We start from the raw sequence: 24083 nt of genomic DNA on the forward strand, positions 1-24083 counted from the left end.
CTGTGTAGAGATTTACAAATTAACTTCACTCTGTTTTCAAACACTGCTGTTCATCATTGCATGGTGTTTTCAATGAGGGCAGCCTAAAGTACTTCAGCTGAAGCCACTAAGTATTTGCTAACTTGATATTGATGTCAAGACCAGGGTGGAGTAAAGCCCAGAAATTAAGGATCATGGTAGGCCAATTTCACAAGAATGTTGAAGAGAACACTATCTTCTTTCTGACTTTTAAAATTCCTTTCTGCTACTTGATTTTTTAGTTTACTAGAGTTCTTTCTTCCTCTTTACTTATACTAAAACCAATGCATCCTAGTTTACTCTTATCTAAAAGACACTGTTGATCTCTAGAGAGTAGGAAAGATTGAATAAATAGAACATAATCTGCATTGCTGCTACTTTTATTTATATCTTACAATTTGGACAAAAAAAGATTTGCACAGTTATTCACACTTCGCCCTTCAATATGCCATGATGAGAAGATAATTTAACAATAATAAAATATTTTTTCCACCTAGAAAACAACTCTAATTTAGAAAGTGAGACATTCAAGCCACTCAAAAAATAAGATGAACACAGTGTCTCTTCAATGTAGTGTGAACTTGTAAGTACTGGTAGGCCTCGAATCATTCTGCACGCATGAGCATGCGTAGGAATGTTGTGTTTCAAAGTAAACATTAGAAACTTGGGTAATAAATATATAATTATCATCTGGATAAAATCAGATGCCTAAAATCCTATTGCCTCTGAGTATAATTATAGTAATAAAAGTATTGCTGACTGATGAAGAAATGTACTATTTATATTGCAGGGATTGCAAATCAACACTTTTTTATACCCAGACAGTTAAAAAATCCAATCTGCATTATAAAACTTGATTGGTATTGAAAATAATTCACCTCTGGACTGTAATGATTAATCCTTCTGTTTTTCTCTCCTGTATTATCACTTTCCTATGATTTATATTATTGTAATGATCATCAATTCATCAATTCAAGATAATACTTGGGTCTTTACAGGATAAAACATGTTCATATAAAATGCACATTCATTGTCCTAAATCACATCTTTAAGATGTCTTTCACATGTAGTAAAACACTGTCTCAGTAGATTAGAGCAAATACTTCCAAATATGTCTACAAAGCATAACTGTCAGAAACCTCCTATCTTATTTTAAAATCATATCTTTAATCTTATTTTGATCACTTTATCCCTGGAGTGAATATAAAAAAGAAGGCCTATTTTACAGTTGTCAAGTGGGGATACACCATCTGAACTGCAAATTTAAATTTAAGTGCTTTAGATCTTCTAGAAAGATTAAAAACATTAGTGTTTTCATGTATATTTATGAAGTACTTCTTGATAGAGCTTCTAAGTTCTGTCAGTAGAGGTAGAAGAGCCGTCTGCCACTCAGAGATAATGTAGATATTGGGATACCTTTCCTGTTGGTAGAAGACTTGTAGGCAGTGGTTTAAATTCAGCTGACCCAGCTTATAGATAACGTCACATTACATTGTTTTTTTGAGAAAAAAGAGAGGAGATATACTGTTCACTACATCTATTTTCTACTTTAAAATACAAAGACTCACTCAAATGTCAAAACTCAAATAAGGTCTGCTTGTGAAGACTATTTCAGGATACTCAGCTAATACCATATGATTTTATATGGGTTAAATACCATATGATTACTCACTTGGTCAATGGTACAATTGTTCCCATTGGGAACAGCACTGACAAGTGTTGAAGAACACTAGGACTGGTATAATGTTTGTGGACTCCATGACCTATTCCACCTGTGCTATGAAAAGCTCATTTCATTGCTGCTGCCCTGGTCCCAGCCTTTTTTCTTTCTGTCTCCTGCAATGTTCACATTTTTTGCCCTGCCTCCAATGAAAATGTCTGTTCACCTCTTACCCTCTCTTCTTAACAACAGGAGCACAAATTTAAGATATTGTGAGCTCAATAAATCATTCTACCCTATCTCAACTATCACACATGCTACAAAAGCACCAAATGGGTGCAACCAGCTGCAACATGTTCCCTGGGTAAAAAAACAAAACAAAACAAAAAACTGAGTGGGGTCTACTCAAAGGCTTTTTGGAATTAACAGCCATAGGGAAAGCTGGAACCCAGGAACAACAAACTATGACAAGGACAAAGGAAGGTCTGCAAATCTCAGAGGTGCAGCTTTCACTAGCATTACTACTCTAAGTACAAGGCAATGTTTATATAAGCGTATCACTTGTCTAAATCTGGTGTAATGTTTACAGAAAAAGAGGAAAAGATATTCCTGATTTTATGTTGACCATCCCTACCAGATCTTTCTCAAAGAAGAGAGGGGGAAAAGAGAAGTAATATAAAATTTATTTCTTTTACTGTATCTTCCAGCTTAGCTCATGGCTCAGTGTCCATTAGCACAGATTCTAGTAAGGATCACTACCAGGGAACAGAACCAGAGAGCTCTTCACAGTGGCTGCAGAGGAGTTAGTGATAATCTGCTACATAAGAAAGAAAGTATGCCTAATGAACATAAAAATAGGCTTTTTTCAATATTTGCACAACACAATTGTTAGGACAGGCTACAAGATTTGCTAAGCAAGTGAACAAATCACAAGCTCAAACCACACTGCATAGAGTAAATCTGCTTTCATCAGCTAAGAAAACTACACAAAAAAGAAAATAGTCTGTAATTGGAGAACCATCTTTTTGCATAGTCAGGAGAGTTTTTCCTAATCTTACCTAGCAAAACCATCTTATGTTTAAGTAAGAAAGCTTCTGTCTTAAAGTGATCTTGTACTTACCTTAGTTACCAAATAAAGTCAAATCATACATAAATTTAGAATAAACACAATGTGTAAGGATATCAACTTGCTTACAGTGCTCACTAAAGCTTGTAGACAATAATCATGCCACTATCAATGATAAAATCATAGTAACTAAGACAGTGCATTGGATCAATACCACAGAAGTGTACTACCCAAGACTGACACCAAAGTACCTAATGATAAGGTTTATGCTATAAGTTAGCACTGAGAGACTCTACCTAAAGTTCCCCTCTCAAGTGAGTCTGATCTTTCAAATCCCTAATTATCCTGGTAAGTAGTATCTTAAACACAGCTATACTGGTTCTAGAAAACACTTCTTATTTGTAACTCTTACATATTGACCATCCCCAGTTTGAGAAACACCCATACAAGCATTCTGGGTAATTCCTTGCACATTTTCCATTATCTCTATTGAATATGGAATATTAAGAGAGACTCTGAAGAAAACCAAAAACAATACACTGATGGTTTTACCAGTGATACTTCTTTATTAGGAAAAAAAATTTTAATTTAAAAAATTAAAATTTAAATAATTTTAAATAGATTTAATAATTGATAAATGTTAATAATTATAAATATAAACAATAATTTTTAATTTATTAATTATTAAATAATAAATCCATTAATAAATTTAATAATTGATAAATAATTTTAAATTTAAATAAATTTTAAATAATTAATAAATTTTAAAATATTTAAAAATCATTTAAATATTTAAATAATTTTTAAATTATTTGTTTTTTCAATGAAGAAAAAGATACCTTAAGTCTGCTGAGTGGTAGTGATGCCCTGTGATCTCAGACAAAAGTAAACATGATTTTCAAAAGGCAACATAAGGTGAATGAATGTTGCTGTGATTTGTACACAGGACTGGAGGGTGAAAAAAGGTTGCTTTTCAATAATAACTCCAAACTTTTCTGTGTGTCTCTGTGTTTGAAAACAGATTGCTCATGTCCCACTTAACCAAGAATATGTAGGCAGTAATTAGGCACTGAGCTAGTGAACCTCCAAGCACTTTCTCTTAATGCTGTATTAATTAGTACAAAATATGCCCTTGCTGAGTAGAAGGGGAGAATGGCCTAATTCATACCAGAAAGAACTAGAGAAGGAAAAATATCCAGCATTAATTAGATAATATATGTTTGCCAAGCAGTGAAAACCTGAAATAGATGGGCACAGAAAACAGATATGCATTTCAGATGAGCTATATGAAGACATCTAAGCAAGATAGATAAAGGTATTAAACCAAACCCAGAAGAAAGGGAAAGAAAATGTTTGCTTAAGGGGATAATCTTGCATGCAGAGTAGAAGAGGCTGGATGATTATTTTTCCTGTCTCTAAATTGCAACTTTCTGTGCATGAAGAAACATTATTAGCCATGGATTTTATTTAACACTGAACACTCAAATCCATCTCTTTTAGAAAGAGACCAGTTTCAAGCTCTTAGAAAGAGCTAGAAACCATATCTGCTCTTCCACCAGACATACAAGCTCTGTTAACATCCAAAACATAGCTACAGCTGGCAGAAATACCAAGCTGCTATAGCCAGTGTCTCTCTGCTACTTCTATGTCTGACATACAACCTGAGTATGATAAGCTCCATTAGAATAATGAGAAACTTTCAGCAGCTACTTTCTTACACTACTCAACTTTATCCTCATCCTCATGATAAACTGTCAGCAAAAAAATTATATTGTTTAGGGAAATTAATTTATCCAAGTGATAGAAACCATGTATCTCCTATCCGTGCCTACAGAAGTGGGGTGGCAAGGTAACTCATAGCAGAACTTTAACCAGTCAGAGAGAGATGGAATTAATGAAAACGAGGAAATCGTTGGAGTTCATTAGGCCAAATGTTAAATAAGTTCTAGAAAACCATACTTAATGTTTGCAGGAAGATTCTAGGCAGTGAAATGTGGTTTGCTCAATTATCAGGGGAAAAAAACCACCCAAACATCAAGTCAGCTGAGCTTTCAGGAAATGTTAAAAAGCTACAAGGCAGCATCTACAGACAACTGTAAGTATTCTCCAAATTCTGTGGTTTTTGCAACATCTATACAAAATTTGCAAAACTATTATGGCATTTGCCTTTTCTTCCTGTGCCATGCCAGAAAAAGTTACTAGTAAGCCATTCAACAAAATCTTACATCAATTGGATTTAATAAATGCATGACTACCCGTTACTTAGCAACACACGTAACCACTTAAAGTTGGTTCTGGAATAAACTTTACTAAGTGGAATTTTGCACACAAACATGCTTGACAAAACTTCAGAACCTCCCAAAGAGTGCAGTAAAACACCCCAAAAACATTTTGAAGCTTTAATAAACAAAGCAGACTCATCTTCTCTCCACAAGTTTTATAACAGGAAATGCAAAAGACACATTATTCCCTAAAATATTAAGTCTTCAAGCTACTTCTTCTAGAGATATCCTGGTTAAAATTAATTTCACAGAACGAGTGTAGATGGCACAGAAACAGTACCACCCCATTTAACATAACTTATAAAGAAATTAGTACAGCTTTATAAGAAGGGACTTAAAATGTACTCTGGAGCTACACTGCATCACGAAGCACTTGAGGGACAACTATCTTTAAAGTGCTTGACTCAGATATATAAGGCACTGAAAAAATTCCTTCTTCAGATCAGGCACGTAAGCAGTACCAAGCAGAGACTGCTTTTAAAAAGCAGGTTTTCATCAGTAAACTCTTAGTAGCAACTTAACAGTTAAGTCCTGTTGCAGAAATGTCAGTTTTAAAACAGTTTTAAAGCTGCTGAAAGTTTATCCTCTATCCAAAACTAAGAAAGCATCAGTTAGAGATGGAAACTCTTTTGAGTATATCTATTAGTCAAAAAGCCACTATTCTTACTGAAATTTTGCTCACTAGAAGAGCTTCTGAATTGCACATCTATCACAGCACCAGAGTAATCAAAAACCAATCTACTTCTTTCATGCATGCAGAAGGTGGCACGGCTTCTGTCAGACCAAACCTCTCAGGACAGAGACTAAATATGGAATCTTAGAAGCAACTCACAGCTCTACATGAGTCTTCCATGATGACCATCAGCCTAAAACCAGGCTTTGTTTAGAGTTTCATGTACTTCCCCTTCTCCTGTGGGATCAGACACCTGCATACAAATTTATTAGATTATACCTACAGAATTACTACTACTTCTTACCTACCTTTGTGTTCCTGAAAATATGCATGTGATAAATTATCAGCTGGTACACTAAGCTTCTCCTGAAGATGCATTTACAGGACAAAACGAGCAAGCACTTTGGGGGAAAACACTTTGCAAAACCTTCCCGGTCCTAAAATACCTCTCTTTTCAGACCCCAATTACTTAATGGGATTTTAATAGTATTAAGAGTTTTATTTCCTTTAAATAATGTTTTTGACATAAAACATTTTCTCTAGAACAAACATAACATATTCTGTTTACATAAATTGAAAATACTCTGAGTTCAGAATTTTCACTGAAAACTGTTTCCATCCAAATTTTCACCTAACTAGATGCTTCATATAATCACTGTTGAAAATCAAAATCAGCAAGGTTTAATTACAGGAGAAAGCATTTGTCTGAACCCCAGTATTTCAGTCTCTATGCAGGAAAGTAATTTTTTTAGGCTGTAATCATTTCAGTGTGTTTCTTATTCATCAGGAAGCAAAAGAACAGTAACATTCCTGTGAAACACAAGCATATGGAGCATTTTATGGATGGTTTTAAAAATAAAAAAAAAATAAACTTAAGCTCCGAAACATCAATACATTTGCTTCAGTTTTTCTTCTGTCCAAACATAAAATACCAAGGGCAGATTCCTCCTTGGCTACTGCCACTACTTTTATAAACAGAATCCATGACATTTCATCTGTACTCTGGGCATCTTCATCCCATTTTTTCCACTTTTCCCATGCCTTTCATGAGAAGGACTTAAACCTCAAAAACTGCCTTCTCTATTAGACATGAGGAAAATGTTTTCATTAAGATTTCTTATCAGCAGAATGAGGAAAAGGTGTATGTGATAAGGAACGAGCACAAGAAATGGAGCTTCATCCTGACCCACACAGGGTTGTTCTTGGAAGAAGGAATTTACCTTTCATGGAAAGAACTAACATCCCCCCTCTTCCTCCAGCAGCAGAATCCAAAGAGGCAGGAAGGTTACTCTTGACTTCAGAGGAAATGGCACATGCTGCCCCTTTTGACAATAGCAATAAGTTTGGTTCTTAAGCTCTATGAGCTCAGGATGATATCTATGCTGTAATTCCAGTTATTTGTAATTGCAATCCTTTGTGTCTTGAACACTGCAAGCACATAGCATGCTTTGCAGACAAAAATCAAAAGCTGGACCATGGAAATGGTATCTGATCTAGAGAAAACTGTGAGGCCATTTTACCTCATTTGGGATAACGAAAGATTTCACTTAAAAAACGTACTTCATTTTTACTGCTGTTGTTTAAGTAAAGAACATACATTCTCTCTGTCTCTCAAATGTTTTGATAAAAAGTTTGCCTACAAAATTCAACACCCGGTTGGTCTGACAAATTTAAATAGAGAACACTGGGATTAAAATCACAAGTGAGAGATACTTGAGCATGTATCTGCATAAGAATGGAAAATCTGAGTCAGGGAAAAAATTGAAGGCAGAGGCCCTGCCAAAAATGAGCATTCGTGCTGCTGCCAGTACCACACAGGTTGAACCTAACTCAAATGTAAACAATCTCATTTTAAGAGATTCTGCTTGGTGGAAACTTCAGATATCAAAACGGTTGTAAATCAAGCAGATTTATTTAAGAGGTTCTTATATTGAGAGGTTCTGCCTCTCAATAGCAAGTATTACTTCTGAGCTGCTGGGAAATTACACTATAAGGCTTGGAATACCATTAAAATACTATTTAAGTGTTTTAAGTAAGCTAATTTAAGTAAAAATTAGCTTAGGCAAGCAACAGTTTAAAGAATGTTTTAAAATAAAATATAATTAGTTTAAATGACTGCACATGTAGGACACTGTAAGAGTGGCATTCTCCGCCTTTCTTAAATGCAAGTATTCAAAAGGAAAATAACTTTCCGAAATTACTTCACAGCAAAATTCAGAGGAAAATCTCTACTCATAGAAGTCTACTACAATTTATAGGTCTGAATTAAAGAATATTTTTTTAATAAAATACAGAAACACCTTGTTCTACCTCCCTTAATCCTAAATTCATTCATTTCTGTATTTTAAGAGAATTTTCACAACAGTTTTCAATTTAACTTCAAACACAATGCACTTCAACATTGTCTTGAGATATGAACATCTCTTCATTCCCAAGTTTTCCAAAACACATCTAAATGAGAGACAGCAGTAATGTTTAGAGACTTAACATTAGCAAAATGAAGCTGCCACAAGATTTGCTCCTTTTATCTCTTTAAATGTTAAAAAGTAAATAGCTCTCAGCAACCAGGAGCAAGGAGCAGAATGCACTCAAGAGTCTGGCCTTACCATTGGTGAAGAGTAACAACACTTTTATTGGCTGCAGCCAAATTTGTTTTCTTCTCTCTTGTTTGGTGGTTGGTTGGATTAAATGCTGCTTGCAGCCAGGTCTGTGAGCTTGGTGCTAATATGGGTACACAAAGAGCAATGGTGTATTTGCACCTTTGCACAGGTAACATGAGGCAAATGTCAGGATGAGAAACCATGGCTGGCAAGGGTGTGAGAGCACTCTGGGAGCTGTTTACAGACCTGAGGGGAGCTGGCATGAGAATGTTCCTTTGACATCTCTCTCTAAGGACAGATATGCATATGATGAAAAGAATACACAACAAGAAGAAACACCCATTGAAGCTGACAGTTTGCATGAAATATGTTGTGCTTAGCCACCTCAGAAGGGGAGATTCAGCTAGGACAGGAGGTTGTAGCTGAAGAAAGAGGAAAAAAGCATGTCTAGACAGGACCAAAGCTGCAAACATCTGATGAATAAAAAATTCATGGTGACAGGCCACAATGGGAACAGGAAGACCCACAGAAATATGACAATAAAGACAAAGCAAAGAAAGAAAAAAGATCAGAGGAGAGAAACAGAACTAGAGGAGAGGTTTCATGTCCCAGTGAATAGAAAATAAGCAGATTAATATAGAAGATGTTTTCTTACAAGAATTAGGTAGCATAGCTATAGCTACAAAAAAAAGGAAGATCCTGGCTTCTGAAAGCCAGAATCAAAAGCCAAGACAGAGGACAGCATCACAGACTGAGGGAAAAAAGAGACAGGGCAAGTTGCAGATGAGGGAGTGGGAAAGAAAGAGTAAGAAAAAAAATCCAACTGACACAAGAATAAATATTTTTTTGTATTATAATTTGAATTTAGAGTACATAGTGTGAATCAAAGCTAAAGAAGATAGCCTGGATTATATATTCCTAATGTAAAACACCAAAGCAACAGAAACTTGAGGAAACTTGTTAAAAAAGGTGAAAATCTCACATGAAATATGGAACCTAAGGGTGACCATATTGAAAGCACAAAGCCAATGGATGCTGCCAGGGGAGAAGGCTCTAGGTAGGGGCAGAAAGAGGGTGGTATACCTAAACCAGGATGAGAGGCTGTAGAGACTAAAAGGCATCCTTCAAAAAGATACAGACATGCCCAAATACTAAGAAAAAAAAAAAAAAAAAAAAAAAGAGAAATTCAAACATTTTGATCTAGTAAATATAAAAATATATAAAAATACAGGCAAACAAAAAACATTTTGAAAAGGACTAGCAAAAGGAATCAAATGCAATAATAAATCTTTCCTCATATATATCAGAAGCAGGAAGTCTGCCAGAGTCTGTACAGCCATCTGATAACATAATCAATGCCTATACAGTATGCAGTAAGGGCTCAAGACAGACACAGCTATTGCAGGGAAAAATAATTCTCTGAATTGGTGTGGGGAAATTCATATGCTGAATCTCCTCCTTGTAAACAGCCAAAAAACCTGTAAAATTGCAGTTAACTGCAAAAGATGTATGTAAAAAAAGAGAGGAATGTAACAAATCCCTAGGACTATATAGCATTGACCCAACACTTCTGAAGCTCAGTTCCTAATGGTGGTTCATAATCTCTTGTTTAAAAATTGCAGCAGTAGGCACAAGAGAATGGAACATAAATCTATTGGGGCTATTACTTCCACAGAAAAACAGCTCTGTCTCAAGAAACACTTAAGAATAGTTAAGTATAGGGAATTAGGGGTGTCACATATACTGTCAGATATACATATATTTACACTTACACTGTCACATATACATATCTGAATCTCACCTAGGCAGTTCCTTACAGCTGCTAGAAGGAAGATAACAGCCTAGATAATCTTCTGATCTGAAGAATCCAACTCCTTTAGTAAAAGCAGTTGACTTGTTAATGAAAAGAATCCAAGACCAGAAAGCAAGGGACTCAAGACAGTGCCAGACACTCTCTTCCAGAATCTTCTGAATGCTATGCCTTTAGTAATTTCTCACATTATTATATCACATTATTTTTATATATTTTAGAATTGGGTATGTTCCATAATGGCTGACTGTCAAACCAATCTCATACAACAACAAAAGTTTTCTTAGTGTCTCAAACCCATACAGCAACCTCAAGCACTACTTTCAACCCTTGTAAAGAAATCCCCCAAAGTCAGCCTCGGTCTGGGCTACTTGATAGCTTGTAAGCAGTGAGAGAGGGTGAAAGTGGAAAATATTACTCCAATATGTATTTGATGGTCACTGCCTCTGCTACACAAATTTTAGGAGCTACCATACCTCAAGGACTGCAGCAGAAGCCACAGTTATTAACAAATGATGGCTTGATGGAGATTTCTTCTGGTATTTAAATGGCTGAAGCAGTAATAATTCAAAAGTGCAACTGTCCATAAACAGACACAATGGACTTTACAGGTTTCTGCTAGGCATGCTAGTAATAGGGAAATAAATTAAAAGCAGTTTGTTTGCAAACAAAATTTGGTGACAAAATCCTTACATCTTAAATGTTTATGTTTCCACTAAGAGATAAGCAGGTCAACATCAAAGCTTTTGTAAGATGGAAAAAAAAATAGTCTGAATAGCTCATACCAACAGATTGGAAGATGAAACTGAGGTATGATGCTCATAATATGTTTTTCCAAATGGTTCTTATTCAATGTTTACTTCCTATCGCATTAAAGTATCTAGCATAGTTAATAGATGCACACTTTTCAAAACTACTATATTGTATTTTATAAATTTTCCTTTTCTCAGGAGAACTCACTACTTTACCTTTTGAATCCACTTGGTATCCAAAATTCCACACCATACTGTTATATTATTTCAGAGTAACACATTTTATACATTTAAAATATCCCTGCAAGAAATAACTAGCAACCTTTACTGACAAACACTGGAAACATGGCTGAACTGGGCTACAAATGCAAGGAAGTTTAAAGACCACTTTATGACACCATGATTTTTAAGGTAAGTCTAAATGCCTTAAACATTTCAGAGGAAAGGGTGATGGGAGAACTGATTTCTCCAATTATAAATTCAGTAGCTGAAATAGGTCTAAAAGGGTCATATGTAAAAGGCATAAAACATTAACCTCATTGCTTTCTGTGCAGCCTGTTAAGCTCCTAGAAGCTATAATAGCAGAGACAAATTGAGCAACATTTCAACCTTTCTCTGATACAGATCTATACAGTTACTTAATGAAAACCCTTAAGGTTACCAATTACTTTTCTAAAAAGCTTATCTTCCTAAAACTGTAATGTGAAGTTAGCTTGTGGAAATGCTTCAAGAGCCTTTACTGAAGTTGCACAGTTATAACAAATCCACTAATTTATTATCTGTTTTGGCTAGGAGAGGAGGAAGACTAGGGGAAACAAGGAAAGCCAAGGGACAGAGAATAACAAAGAGAAAGAAAGTGAGAGAAAATGAACAAGCAAATGTAAGAGTATGTAAGAGTAAATGTAAGAGTATGTATGCATGCATTCAAGGTAGACACACACACACAGAATCACAGAGAATCATCCAGGTTGGAAAGGACCTCTGAGATCATCAAGTCCCACCCTTAATCAACTACCACTGTGGTTATCAGACCATGGCACTGAGTGCCACATTCAGTCTCTTTTTACAAACCTCCAAGGATGGAGAATCCACCACCACCCTGGGCAGCCCATTCCAATGCCTGATCACCCTTTCTGTAAAGAAATTCTTTCTAATGTCCAACCTAAACCTCCCCTGGCACAATTTGAGACCGTGTCCTCTTGTCTTGCTGATGGTTGCCTGGGAAAAGAGACCAACCCCCACCTGGCTACACCCTCCTTTCAGGGAGTTGTAGAGTGGGATGAGGTCTCCCCTGAGCCTCCTCTTCTCCAGACTGAACACCCCCAGCTCCCTCAGCCCTTCCTCACAGGACTTGTGCTGGATCCCTTCACAGCCTCCTTGCTCTTCTCTGGATCTGCTCCAGGACCTCAACCTCCTTCCTGAACTGAGGGGACCAGAACTGGACACAGTACTCAAGGTGTGGCCTCACCAGCGCTCACCAGGCCTCACCAGGTGCAGAATCACTTCCTTGGATCTGCTGGCCACACTGTTCCTCATACAGGCCAGGATGCCATTGGCCTTCTTGGCCACCTGGGCACACTGCTGGCTCATGTTCAGCTTCCTGTCAATCTACTAAACACACTAAAACCCGGAAAGAAAGAACCACCACCACAATTTGTTGATCAATAAAATCCAGTCTCTGGCTTCAGGATATCTACTAAAATCAGCAGCAGCACTGACAAGCGGCTGCACTTTCCACAATGGTGTGTGTCTGAAGCAAGAGAGATTTCCAGACTTGCTGTTAAAAAATTTTACACTCCTTTTATGTCTTTTCCTGACTCAAAGGCTAAAGTTTAACCAATATTTTGGTAAACCTGAAATTAATGTATTTCTTAATTGACTAACGATTAAGAGATTTGACCTTGTTTAATTTCTTGCTTTGAACTGTACGAAAAAAGATGGAGAGGATTGGTTTGGTCAAACAGATTTCATTTCAAAATAAAAAGCCACTTAAGTGGTTTATTATTTCAGTACATATTGCATGCATAGAAATATTTCTTTGGAACTACACAGCTTTCTGTGTTTCAAACATTAAATTTGGAACCGATTTTCTGTAGCTAAGTAATACAAACATTTCATTGGCAGCAACCCTAAGAGAACTCTCCATCAATTTTGATACTAACATAAAAATTACAAAAATGTATTGCTAAAAGGCAGTTGTTACAAACAGTTGTTACAAAATCTATATTTGAAAGCTGTGCTACTTTCAGAAATGCCTGTAAATGTGCTTTTCTGTGAGCAAGTCTGACAGACAAGCAATTCTGATGATGAGATCAACCAAATGGACCACTATTTTTGATCACACACTTTTGGAACAAAGCCTATTGAGATCTCCACACATTCACGCAGTAAACTATATTAAAGAATGATGAGCTCTTGCAGAATTCCAAACAAAATCAAAGACAAAATCATCAAGGAGAGTCATAAATTTATCTGTAACAGTACTTGTGTGTGTGAAAATACTGATGGAGCAAACTGATCCTCTTCCACCAAAGGAAAGAAATCTATTTCAAATATACTCCAGCCAACTGCAAAATTCAGACATGAAGATAAGCTAAATATTGCAGAAATTACTCAAGATCTGAAAATGCATAAATGTGAAATATCACCTATAAACTTCTTTATTCCATAAATTCTATTATAATTTTTGGACAGCATTACAAGGTATCCAGAATATTTTTGTGTATGAGCAATCTTACAGTGAGCCATTGCCAAGGGAAACACCTTGTTCTATTTCTTGAGTATCAAGTTAATACAACCTCCAGTTCTGCATCTTTTATTCACTGAAAGTTCTATCATAAGTTACTTATAACTTTTAAAATAAAGTCAATGTTTGTAAAGCTTTTTCATCATGTCCATTCTACCTATGCCAAAATATGCAGTCATACCTGATCTCAGAAAGCAGTAATAATTAGGGATGAAATAGTGCCCAGCCTTCATAAATATCAAACTCTCGTTTTATTGATAAGTTACTTACTAAGCCTTTGTATTAATGAGCTTACAGATGCTGTTTTCTATGAGGTTACTCACCCAAAGTTTCAAACAGGATTTGAAACATGTCTTTTCCACATACCATGCAAGCAAGATAACTCTGGCTCATCACTCGTTTGCCCAATTTTCCTTGATGAAAAAGTAAATAGGCTGTAGGACTGCACTACTTAGAAGTTCGCTTTCTGGCTCTTGAAAATACTAAACAGTAATTACTTGGCATTAAGAACTTCTATGAAGATGTAAGATTCCATATTCATTACAACCTATTATATCATTGCAGCTGAAATAAAAAAGTGTCATCTTGAGAAAAGAGTTCTCCAGGCAATGTCCCAATCATTCTAATCAGATTGCAATCATTTGACCAACTCTTTGCTGATTATTAAATGAATTAAGAAGCAAGCAGGTGTTATGGCTCATTTGTTTTCAACAAGTTAAAGTTTTGGATTGTGATTTTACTTCATTTGCCCTTCAGGCTCATTATCTCACTACTGGTTGTGAAATCACCTTCTGCATTGCCATCTGGATGATCCTATTTAAGCTTCTGATCTCTGTTTTGAGAGCTACTGCCTTAATGCCTGGACATATTACTGTTTTTAGGGATATTTGATGAAAATTAACTGTAGACATTTATCTTTTTGATAAACTGCAGACAGAAAATACAATTCGGACTCTTTAAGTATTTCTTGAGCCCCTAAGCATGGTACAGATGACCCTCTTTGTCTTCAAAAACTCTTAAAAACTACAATGTCTGTCCAGTATGTTTGTGCAAGAAGTTACTGACACTTCAGCTTCCTTTTAGTTTGAAGCAGCTTCATAACAATTATTCTACTGTGCCATTTGTCTCTTGTTAAGTGTTATTTTTCTGCTGTCAGTGAATAGTTCCTTTATCTTAATCCATTAGCTACTTCAGAGGCAAAAGTATTTGGAGCCAACTTACTCCTGGCAAGCCTTAACACATATTTGCTGTTCTGACCTGACATTCTGTTAGGGCTTCTCTAAAGATTATTTAAAATTAATAATATCCTATAACCAAGATATATTAGTAGTACTTTCATATTTTAAAGCTTTCCAGGGATTTCTATGCCCATCCATGCATGCTTTATTTTAGATTATAATAGTTCCTTTGAATGCTCTGTGAAAAGTGAAAGCTATTACCTGAACTTCTAGACCATGATTTTATCACTGAAACCCTTAAAAGCTTCTGAATTTGCACTCCATATTAAGAAATGTTGCTATATTTTCTTTTTTATGTGTGCTGACTGTTTACTGTAATCAGCCATTAGATACTATTATTTTAAAAGGGAGAAGAGTAGTAAACAGAGACAACAATATTTTTGAAAACATTAGTGTCATATTAATGAATACAGGCATTAACTATCTAGGATAAATTTAAAGATAAAAATGCATGTTTTTGTGAGATCAAGGCCCAAGATCAGTATTATTCCATTGCTCAGAACACAAATAAGCAAATAACTAGCACACACATATGAGGCTCCCTCCCAAATCTTGTAATTTGACATACAGCAATGTACTTAAAATTAAAATAATTCCAGTCCTGCATGGATTTGATGCAAGCTAACTTTTGTATTTTCAAGAATTTTACTGATGTTGTCAGCAACATATGCCAATTCTATCTTTAAAAAAAACAATGGAGGTTTGTTCCCAATTTTAATTAAGCTTGCTAATCAGCTACTTCCTTCTACTCAAATGAAAGACTACCAAAAGCTAACTAACAAGTTCAGACTGGAATTCACTGAATACTCTTTTCCCCTCTGTTAAAATGTAAAACAATTTCTAACATTGTAGAATTGTTCTTAAAAAGAAGTGACTTAAAAATATTTTTATAAGTGAAATTTAAATCAACAAGTTTTTCAGGATGCAAACTAGAGCTGCTATGAAGTTAATCCAATCTTTGTATCCTTATCAGTAATTTGGAATTCCATGCATTATGGTTATGAGAGAAATAACTATTTGAGTAATAAGCTGTGAACATGCACTCATTTTGAGCAAATACAACATACAAAGCAGGTCATTTATAAGACACATTGAAGCCTCTTTCTTATATTTTCCTGATTAGCTTCATAATTAATCTAATTAGATTCATAGAAGTACTTGGAAGTTTTTTCTAAATATCAAAAACATCGCATTTAAGAAACAAAAATATTTATACTTTTTCTTTGGGCTCCATATCCCTCCAGTACTGTCAAAAATGTACTCCTGTACTCATTGGTACCTGAAGCATTTCACTTCCATTTTCTAAACATAAAAAAACCAATTATATACCTCAAAAAACATTATTCAGAATCTTAAAGGATGCCTCCATATGCTTTTATGTCAATATATCACACCCACTCATTACTATAACTCTTCTAAATGTAAAATAATTTCACATCCATATTATAATGGTCAGTCCTTGTCTTTACATTTTAGCCCTGTTTTTGAAATAGTAAAAGTGTAGTATATCAACCATGCATGTCTGGTAGTAGTGACATAACCTGTCAGATAGAGGGAAGCTCTGCGAAGTAACCTGTCATCACTCTTTTGCTGAAATCAACTATAGCTTTTGAGAACTTCTGGAAAGTGGATATTGAAACAAGTTATATAAACAGACCAACTCTCCTGCATTACAGCAGCAGGTTCTTTGTGTTTGCACCTTCCTCTTGACCTGCCATCATGTCTGTATAAAATTCACCTTTCCATCCTCAAGCATAGAATACATCCATAGACTTGCCTACTGGCTTACGGGCTGTCTTAAAAGTAAAATACCTCACTGACTCTCCAAGCATGCTTTGCAATTTAAAAAACAACAAACAAAAACCTGCTTTAAAGATGTCCATTTAACAAGTTGCTTTTCTCACAGTACCCACGTCTCACTGTCTCCCAGATAAACAATACATTTTGTGTTACACCTTTTCTAGATTCATGTCAAGTCCTTCCATACAATGCTGGAACACTATTATGTTCTTTACAGATCTGCAGCCTAGAGAAAACTTGATACTTACATCACAAATAAGCACATGATCTGTATAAACTATATGTTAATCATCTAACAAAACACTGACAAGCAAGACTCAGGACTATATTCCTATAGTTATCAGTAGGGTATGGTTTAGATCTATTTTAAAATGGAATACATACAAGTAGTTTGCTTGCTCCACAAAGTGTCTTACTCTATATAGTACTTTTTCAATGCTAATAAATGATGGCTGCCTGCAGTGACCCTATGTAACCCTTCTAGCTTTTTATTTTCAAAAACGGGATGCAGTCATCTGTAATTCTCTTATTACTGAGGATCAAAGACTTCCATCCAGATTTTAGTGTTATACATGCCAATTATTGATAAAAAGATTTTGTGCCATGGTCACAAAAATCCATTGAAATTATTGATGTTTTGCTTTTTTCCAGTCATTTTTACTGTTGCTATCCACATACGTATATAATTTTCACATTAAGTCATATATACACCCAATCAAGTTTAAAATGAAAAAAAATGGACTTACACTAAAGCACTATTTGCAGTGTTACTTTTCACATTAAGGTGCCTCTTAGAGCTATGTTACAATGGTTATTGAAAATGTTTTTTACCAAAGGAAGCCAGAATTCACCCTGGAAAAAATGAGGTTTGATAGTACCAGTAGAAGACTGAAACTTTATGCTGTACAAATAAGAGACAAACTAATATAGTAGCATTATTCATATTCTGTTGGCATCAGAAGTCAGTAAAAGCATAAACTGACAGGTATTTATACCCATAGCTCTTAAACTAGAGAATCTGGAGGAAAAGTCAAGTCTTTGGTAAACCAGAAAAAGATGAAATCATAGCAGTGTTTATTAAGCTATATATAAACCCAAACACCTAACTCAACCTGATATATTCAGATGACATTTATTCTCCTTTATTAAAATTTCCACTGAATATCTAACTTAGTTCTTCCTTCATTATTGACTAAGCTAAGAAGTTTTAAAGACTACATGCACGGAGGCAAGGCAGTCCACTTTTCTGCTTGGTAGAACATGCTTCACAGGCAAAATAGGTTATTTTCAATTGCATTTTTGAGTACAAAGGATGCTGGAGTGCTTGCCCTTTTTGCCTCCAGCTGAGGCAATTTGCTGCTATCACGGACATGAGATCTGTTTCCAAACCTATATGCCATGTTCTTCTGTCATCTGAATGCCAAGCAGTGTTTTTATGAGGAATGTTAATGTCTGCAGAATACTGAGCAGATATATTTTTCTACTTTTTACTTTAAAGCTGCATAAGCAAAAAAAAAAAAAGCCCCTGACATTTTCACATGCTTCCAATGAACATTTACCATTTAATCCTCTCTAATCAAAATGCTTACATTTTTGTCTAAAACTACAGGCTGTTCCAATTTTTGAACAAGAATAGGCACGAAACTTCCTAAAAAAAAAAATCTCATGTCATATTTATTTCCTTTTGATTTTGTTTTAAATGAAGATTCGATCATCAATCATATGAATCACAAAGGGAGATGGTTAGCATATAGAAGAAAATTACATACCTTACATTGGATAAGGAGACTATAAACCAAAATATTTTTATTTTTCACATCCCTTGCAAATTTCTTGATTCTAGTTAGTTCTTCCATCCCAATATGGAAAGAAATATTTTCGGAAATATCCAAGTGAACCTGAAAAGGAAAAAAATTTTTTTAGAAGTTCACTTTTTTCGTTATTTTTTATTTTACATTGCCATTTGTAGCATTTTTGTACTTGTTATAAAAATGTAACAAAAATACTGGTTAAGAGAGTTTTTTCCTAGCTTCAGTTAGTATTGAATTCCACTACTTACATATTTAGTGACATGAAGCTTTGTTTTCAAAGCACAGTAAAACAGATATATCAGAACACAATGTTCTAACTGCATATTACAAATATTTAATTAAACCAGAAAACAAATTATGTTCTTCTCTAAGCTCTAACTTAACTTTCACAGATTTTTTTATTATGATTATTATTAGCAGGATAGTAGAGAAGTACAAGTATTTTTCTCAAGCATCTTCAATGAATGCAGTTTTGAAAACCTTTTAAGATTAGAGTTTACTACCTACTTAAGTAGTAAACTAGGGCATAGTCGTTGCCCTAATTGGATTACCTTGAAGAGAACACTTCAAGTTTAAAAGGTAGAAGTTACTTTGAAAGAAGGTAGGGATATGACTACCCTGAGGTCTTAGGCAGGGAAAGGCAGTTCTCTTATCCAGGAGGGATAATGGCTCTTAGAGGACCAGACTGGTGCCTCCATGGAGGTACCAACCAGCTCAACCCTTTTCCAAGGCTGATGTGTCCCACAGTTTACAAAGTCTCTATTAACTGTTCAAATAAAAATTAAGGAGGATTTGTACAAATAAAGTGTCAGCCTCTAGTAACACTAGAAATACATTTCCCCTCAGAAAGTATTTTTCTGGCTGAATAATTGCATTGATATAAAATTTCTCTGCAAGAGCTACAGCGAAGTGGCAATATAGAGGTAGCCTAGTAATTGGAGAGAACACAACCTAACACCTATTTTCCAACACCATGTTTCCACAGCTTTAAAAAGATTTTTCCCAGACATCTGTATTGAAATGCAAATAATGGCAACTATACAACTGAAGTAGAAGTAATCCTTTCTTTCTAACCCTAAGTAAAACCAACAAAATAGAAATTATATCTATCCATAGCATCTGCAAATGTATTTACTCAGAAAAATAGTATCTATTTAAGAATATGGTTCTTCTGTTTATAGCAGAGGTGGAGAGGAGACTGGTTTTAAGCAAACAACTGAATGTTTCTCTGTGCTTCCTGTTTTTCCTGTGATGATAATCTTGCCTTTTCTGCTATGTTCAGATATAATAGTTCAATTGCTGCTTCAACTTAAGGATACCATAAAAAACTCAAGTCAGGCACCATGATACAGGACAGACTTTAAAATCTGTGGCAACTTACATCTGGGAATACAGACAAAAATCAGTATGTCCAGTGAAAGCTCATCCCTTTACTGGGACAATTCTCCTCAGGCTGGTTAAACAGATAATCTGGCACAACAACAACACCTCTCATTTTTACAACTAAAGAAGTAGAGTATCAGAAGGAAAAGTACAGCCAATTTTTAAAATTACCAGTTTGATAACATGTCATGAAATCAAAGATTAGACAAGAACTTTCAAGTTACACAAAGGTCTACATTAGACTGTTCCTGATTATGAGGTTAGAATGAAGAACTTAGCTGCTCTCCTCTTTTTGATACTTCACTACCAGGAACAGTTTTATTTTTGAGAGTAGAAAATAAGGGTTTTAGATATTATTTGTCAGGAAAACATATCTATTTTAATGTCATCATATTGCTTAAAATTCTGAGTAACATTTGCCTGAGAAATAATAATGTGCCCTTTCACATCAAAAGAAAGTGTCTTACAGGTTTTTCATTAATAGCACATTCAGTTTTCATGTTAAAAATACCAAAGAATAAAGAATTACAGTAGTTCAAGACAATGGCATAAAATAACCTAAGATATAACTTTTTTCATTTGTAAAAAAAATTTCCTATCTTTACACTTCAGGGTTTTGTTAGACTGATATCTCAAAAGTAGGGTCCATTACCTGGGGTGCAATAAGCCAATCTACACACTGAGTCGAGATATTTGCTTTAATATCCATTTCTGTGCAAAAGGGAGCAGGGTGCTATTCCACCACTTACTGCATTTAATAACTGTCATCAAGAATACTTATGAAATTTCATCACTTAAATTTCAGATTAAGCCTAAAATTGAAAAGTAACTGCTCTTTTTTACCTCCAGATAACTACACTATGCACTTCACAACCTCTTAAAGCCCCATGTAAAATAACTACCCATTCCTTTTTCAAAAAAATTATATACGGAATTATATTTTTAAATCACATTATATGATCTTGTGTTATTGATCAAAAGTATAATAAATGTAGTTCAGAGGCATACCCCTTGTGACATATGGTGTTAATGACACTCACTTCACCCCAATACTTCTCATCCCTACCTATTAAGATAGAAAACAGTGACAGAATGAACTGAATCTTTCTGTACTAAACTGAGACAATCAAATCTACTCATATTCTCTCCTTCTTAATAGTCTGAGTAAAATAAAAGTCATGCACACCTTCAGCTGTCATCCACATGACCTGTTAAATTATTCTGGTAGCAATGTCCAAATAATGAGAACTTCAGACAAAACTATGCTTTAAAACTTTTGCTCCATACCAGAATAGATTTTTCCATCTTACAACATTTCAATAAGTAAAGTAAGCATTAAAGTTATACTGCAAAGTACTTAAAATTTAATTTTTTAACACCTGGACCAGAAAAGCTCAATCATTTTAACACTTCAAATGAACCACACAGCAGAGGAAAAAAAGAAAACCACTCAATTCTGTTACAAATGAGCATTCAAGCAGAGTACATGGTTTTCAGTATCTGCAGCAGAGATGGAGCACAACAGCAAAGCATGAATTAACACTTCAATATGAACAGCCACAATGAGCCTTTCACAAAAATACAACTAATCGATTCCCATTTGCTACTCTTGGCTTTTTTCCTAAGAATCATGCACTACAGTTGCTGAGGTGCAAATGATGCTATTTAGGGTCCAATTTACAGTTCAAATTTACAATTTTATTCAGAGTGAACAGTAGTTTAAATCTAGTCTAACATTCTAAAACATTTCTTTAGATGCTTTCTACAGTAACTTCCAGGTGTTACCTACCGAGATAAGGACAATTGGATATAAGACAGGAATATTTGATTTTTCCAACATATCCACTAGTTGCTGGGTTTCTTGAATATCATACTTGTTATCCTATATGAAAATAAAATGCTTAGAATTACTGAAAACATCAAACAACGATTTATTAAAAATGGAATTCAAAGTTTTGTTATTCAATGATACATGACTTTTCATTCTGGAGGGTTTAATTTGCTTTGATGCTTTTAATATATTTGGATTTTTTTTCCTCTAGCAAAATTTTAGCTGCTTGAAATAAATTTATATTAATAATATCAAGCTTAATGGTTTTGATTGGTCTTAGATTTGGTTCATAAAAAATCTTCTTGTTCCCCTATCAATACCCAAACACAGATTGCATGGCATACACGAGTCACTCTTCCTGTGACAATTCCCCTCAAATACTGTACCTATGAAAGGAAAATTTAAACCACTTTCAGTTTCAACCCTCTAGTTCAAGAATTCAAGGCTGATTTAGCAATACACTCATGGAAATGCAAAACCAGGAGGCAAAAGAACAGACCAGTACCTCAAAGATGCAGTTTGATGCACATCAGAAACACCAGACATTACAATTCACAGACCAGGACAGAAATAACAAACAACTTATTATTCAAATAAGTAATTATTATTTACCATTACACTAAGAAATTTAAGTGCAAAACAATTAGCATGCATCCTTGCTACTTACATTTATGCAAATAAAATTGTAGCACTGTCCTGAAAAGGAGCTTTGTACATGGCTATCGTTTATGCTTAGAGATAGTGAGATAGCTTCAATCTGAATAGAAAAAAAAATACATTAATACTTCACAAACTTGACTTCAGCCTTAACTATCTGCTAAAGCTTCACCACTATGGCAAAGTTTGTACATCCATATTACTTAATCCTTTACTTCAAATTTACAGTCTGACACCCTGCAGTTTTCTGTGAGTTTTTGCTGAGGCATTCCTAGGGGGAATAACTCCAGAAACAGCCCTAGAAGTACCAGGCACAAGAGTATATTGCAGTATTTCATACCAGACACAGGAACATATTACCTGTCAAACTTTTCAGAAGGTTAATGGAACACGACTCAAAAGAGAAGGCCTAATTTTATTTCATTAGATCATGCTTAAGTAGTTCTGATCATTAAAAAAATATTTTTGTGTACCAGATTTAACTTGAAAAATTTGTTGAAGGAGTACACAAGCATTTGTTTTGGAGCCATACTATTCAGCAGTAATTCAATAAAATTTCTCTCTTGGAAATGTAAGCACAGCTTACTAGCTTCAATACATCACCAATTAAGTACAATTAATTCTTACTCAATTTGGCATGTTAGTATCCTATCCAGAACTATTTTTTTATTATTATTATTATTTATCAAAGCTATTAGCTACTTGAGAAGACAAAATTTACCTAAAAATACCACTTCAGTAAAAAGTATTTATCACATAATATTACAAGTGTTTAATAAAAAAAAATATATGGATTTGCTAAATCCCTTCTGGTCACTGTAGCAATTGATGTTCAGCTAGTTTAAACGAGCTAGTTTTACAGACATGAAAACAGGAATAATAAATGTTTTCTTTCTTTAATGTTTTTCTACTTATCAGATGCCCTATACTTGTTTCAACTTTATTCAACATCCATTTTCATAAGGCCAAAAAACAGTGTCAGGACATTGGCAATCTGTAAAAGTTAGTCAAATTATATCAAAGTAAAAAAACTTTCTTAACAGCAGGAAAAAGGGAAAAGAAGCAACAGATCTGGTATCAGTGCAATGGAAACTTACTTCTATTCCATCATACAGCTACTCAGACAGGAAAAAAAATCTTGCTCAACTCTGCTAATACTTTTCATTTTTAAATATAGATGTTTAATAGATACAATGCATGATTTTCCACACTAAATACAGTTCTTTCCAAACAAAACCTGTCAACATTGTTAAATTACATTTCTAGATATAAAATAGCAATACAGTTTGCCACAGATCATCCTACTGTTAACCAAACACATGCAGAAGATCAACAGACATGAACAAAACCATTACAAAAGTAACATTATGGAAACCAGGTAATGGGTATTTTTGAAAAGCTATCCTCTATCTCTTTTTCTGGGTAGTAGAATAGCATGATATCATCACATAAGATATAATTAAGAATCACCCCAAGATAAGTCAAGATTTACCAAATGTTAGTCTCCTTTGGGAAAATGAAAAGTTGTGATAGTTCTATTAGTAGGAATCACAAAAAAAGGAAAAGATAGTTAAATACCAGGAATTCCATAAATATCCTAAAGCAAAGCTTTCAAGAGTGTTCAGTATGAGTGAAACATATGCCTATCTCTAAAAAAAGGGCTGATTAATTTGAAGTTGCATTTGCAGCTCTGCAAGAATACAACTTACCATTAATTTGTTCAGACTTTAATTCAGACTTCAAAGTAATAAAAGCA

At 34.6% G+C, this 24083-nt stretch overlaps 1 protein-coding gene across 1 annotated transcript in view; it reads right to left on the minus strand.

Annotated features, from left to right (window-relative positions):
- Positions 1–24083, minus strand: part of CRPPA (CDP-L-ribitol pyrophosphorylase A) — a 101445-nt gene that overhangs the window by 25781 nt on the left and 51581 nt on the right. Inside the window, exons 7-9 of the mRNA XM_030446289.1 lie at positions 22338–22427; positions 21629–21721; positions 18415–18543 (exon numbers count right to left, since the gene is read on the minus strand). Coding sequence (XP_030302149.1) covers positions 18415–18543; positions 21629–21721; positions 22338–22427 — 312 coding nt within the window. The remainder of the gene's footprint in view (positions 1–18414; positions 18544–21628; positions 21722–22337; positions 22428–24083) is intronic.

Source organism: Calypte anna, chromosome 2, assembly GCF_003957555.1.
Source record: "Calypte anna isolate BGI_N300 chromosome 2, bCalAnn1_v1.p, whole genome shotgun sequence".
NCBI lineage: Eukaryota > Metazoa > Chordata > Aves > Apodiformes > Trochilidae > Calypte > Calypte anna.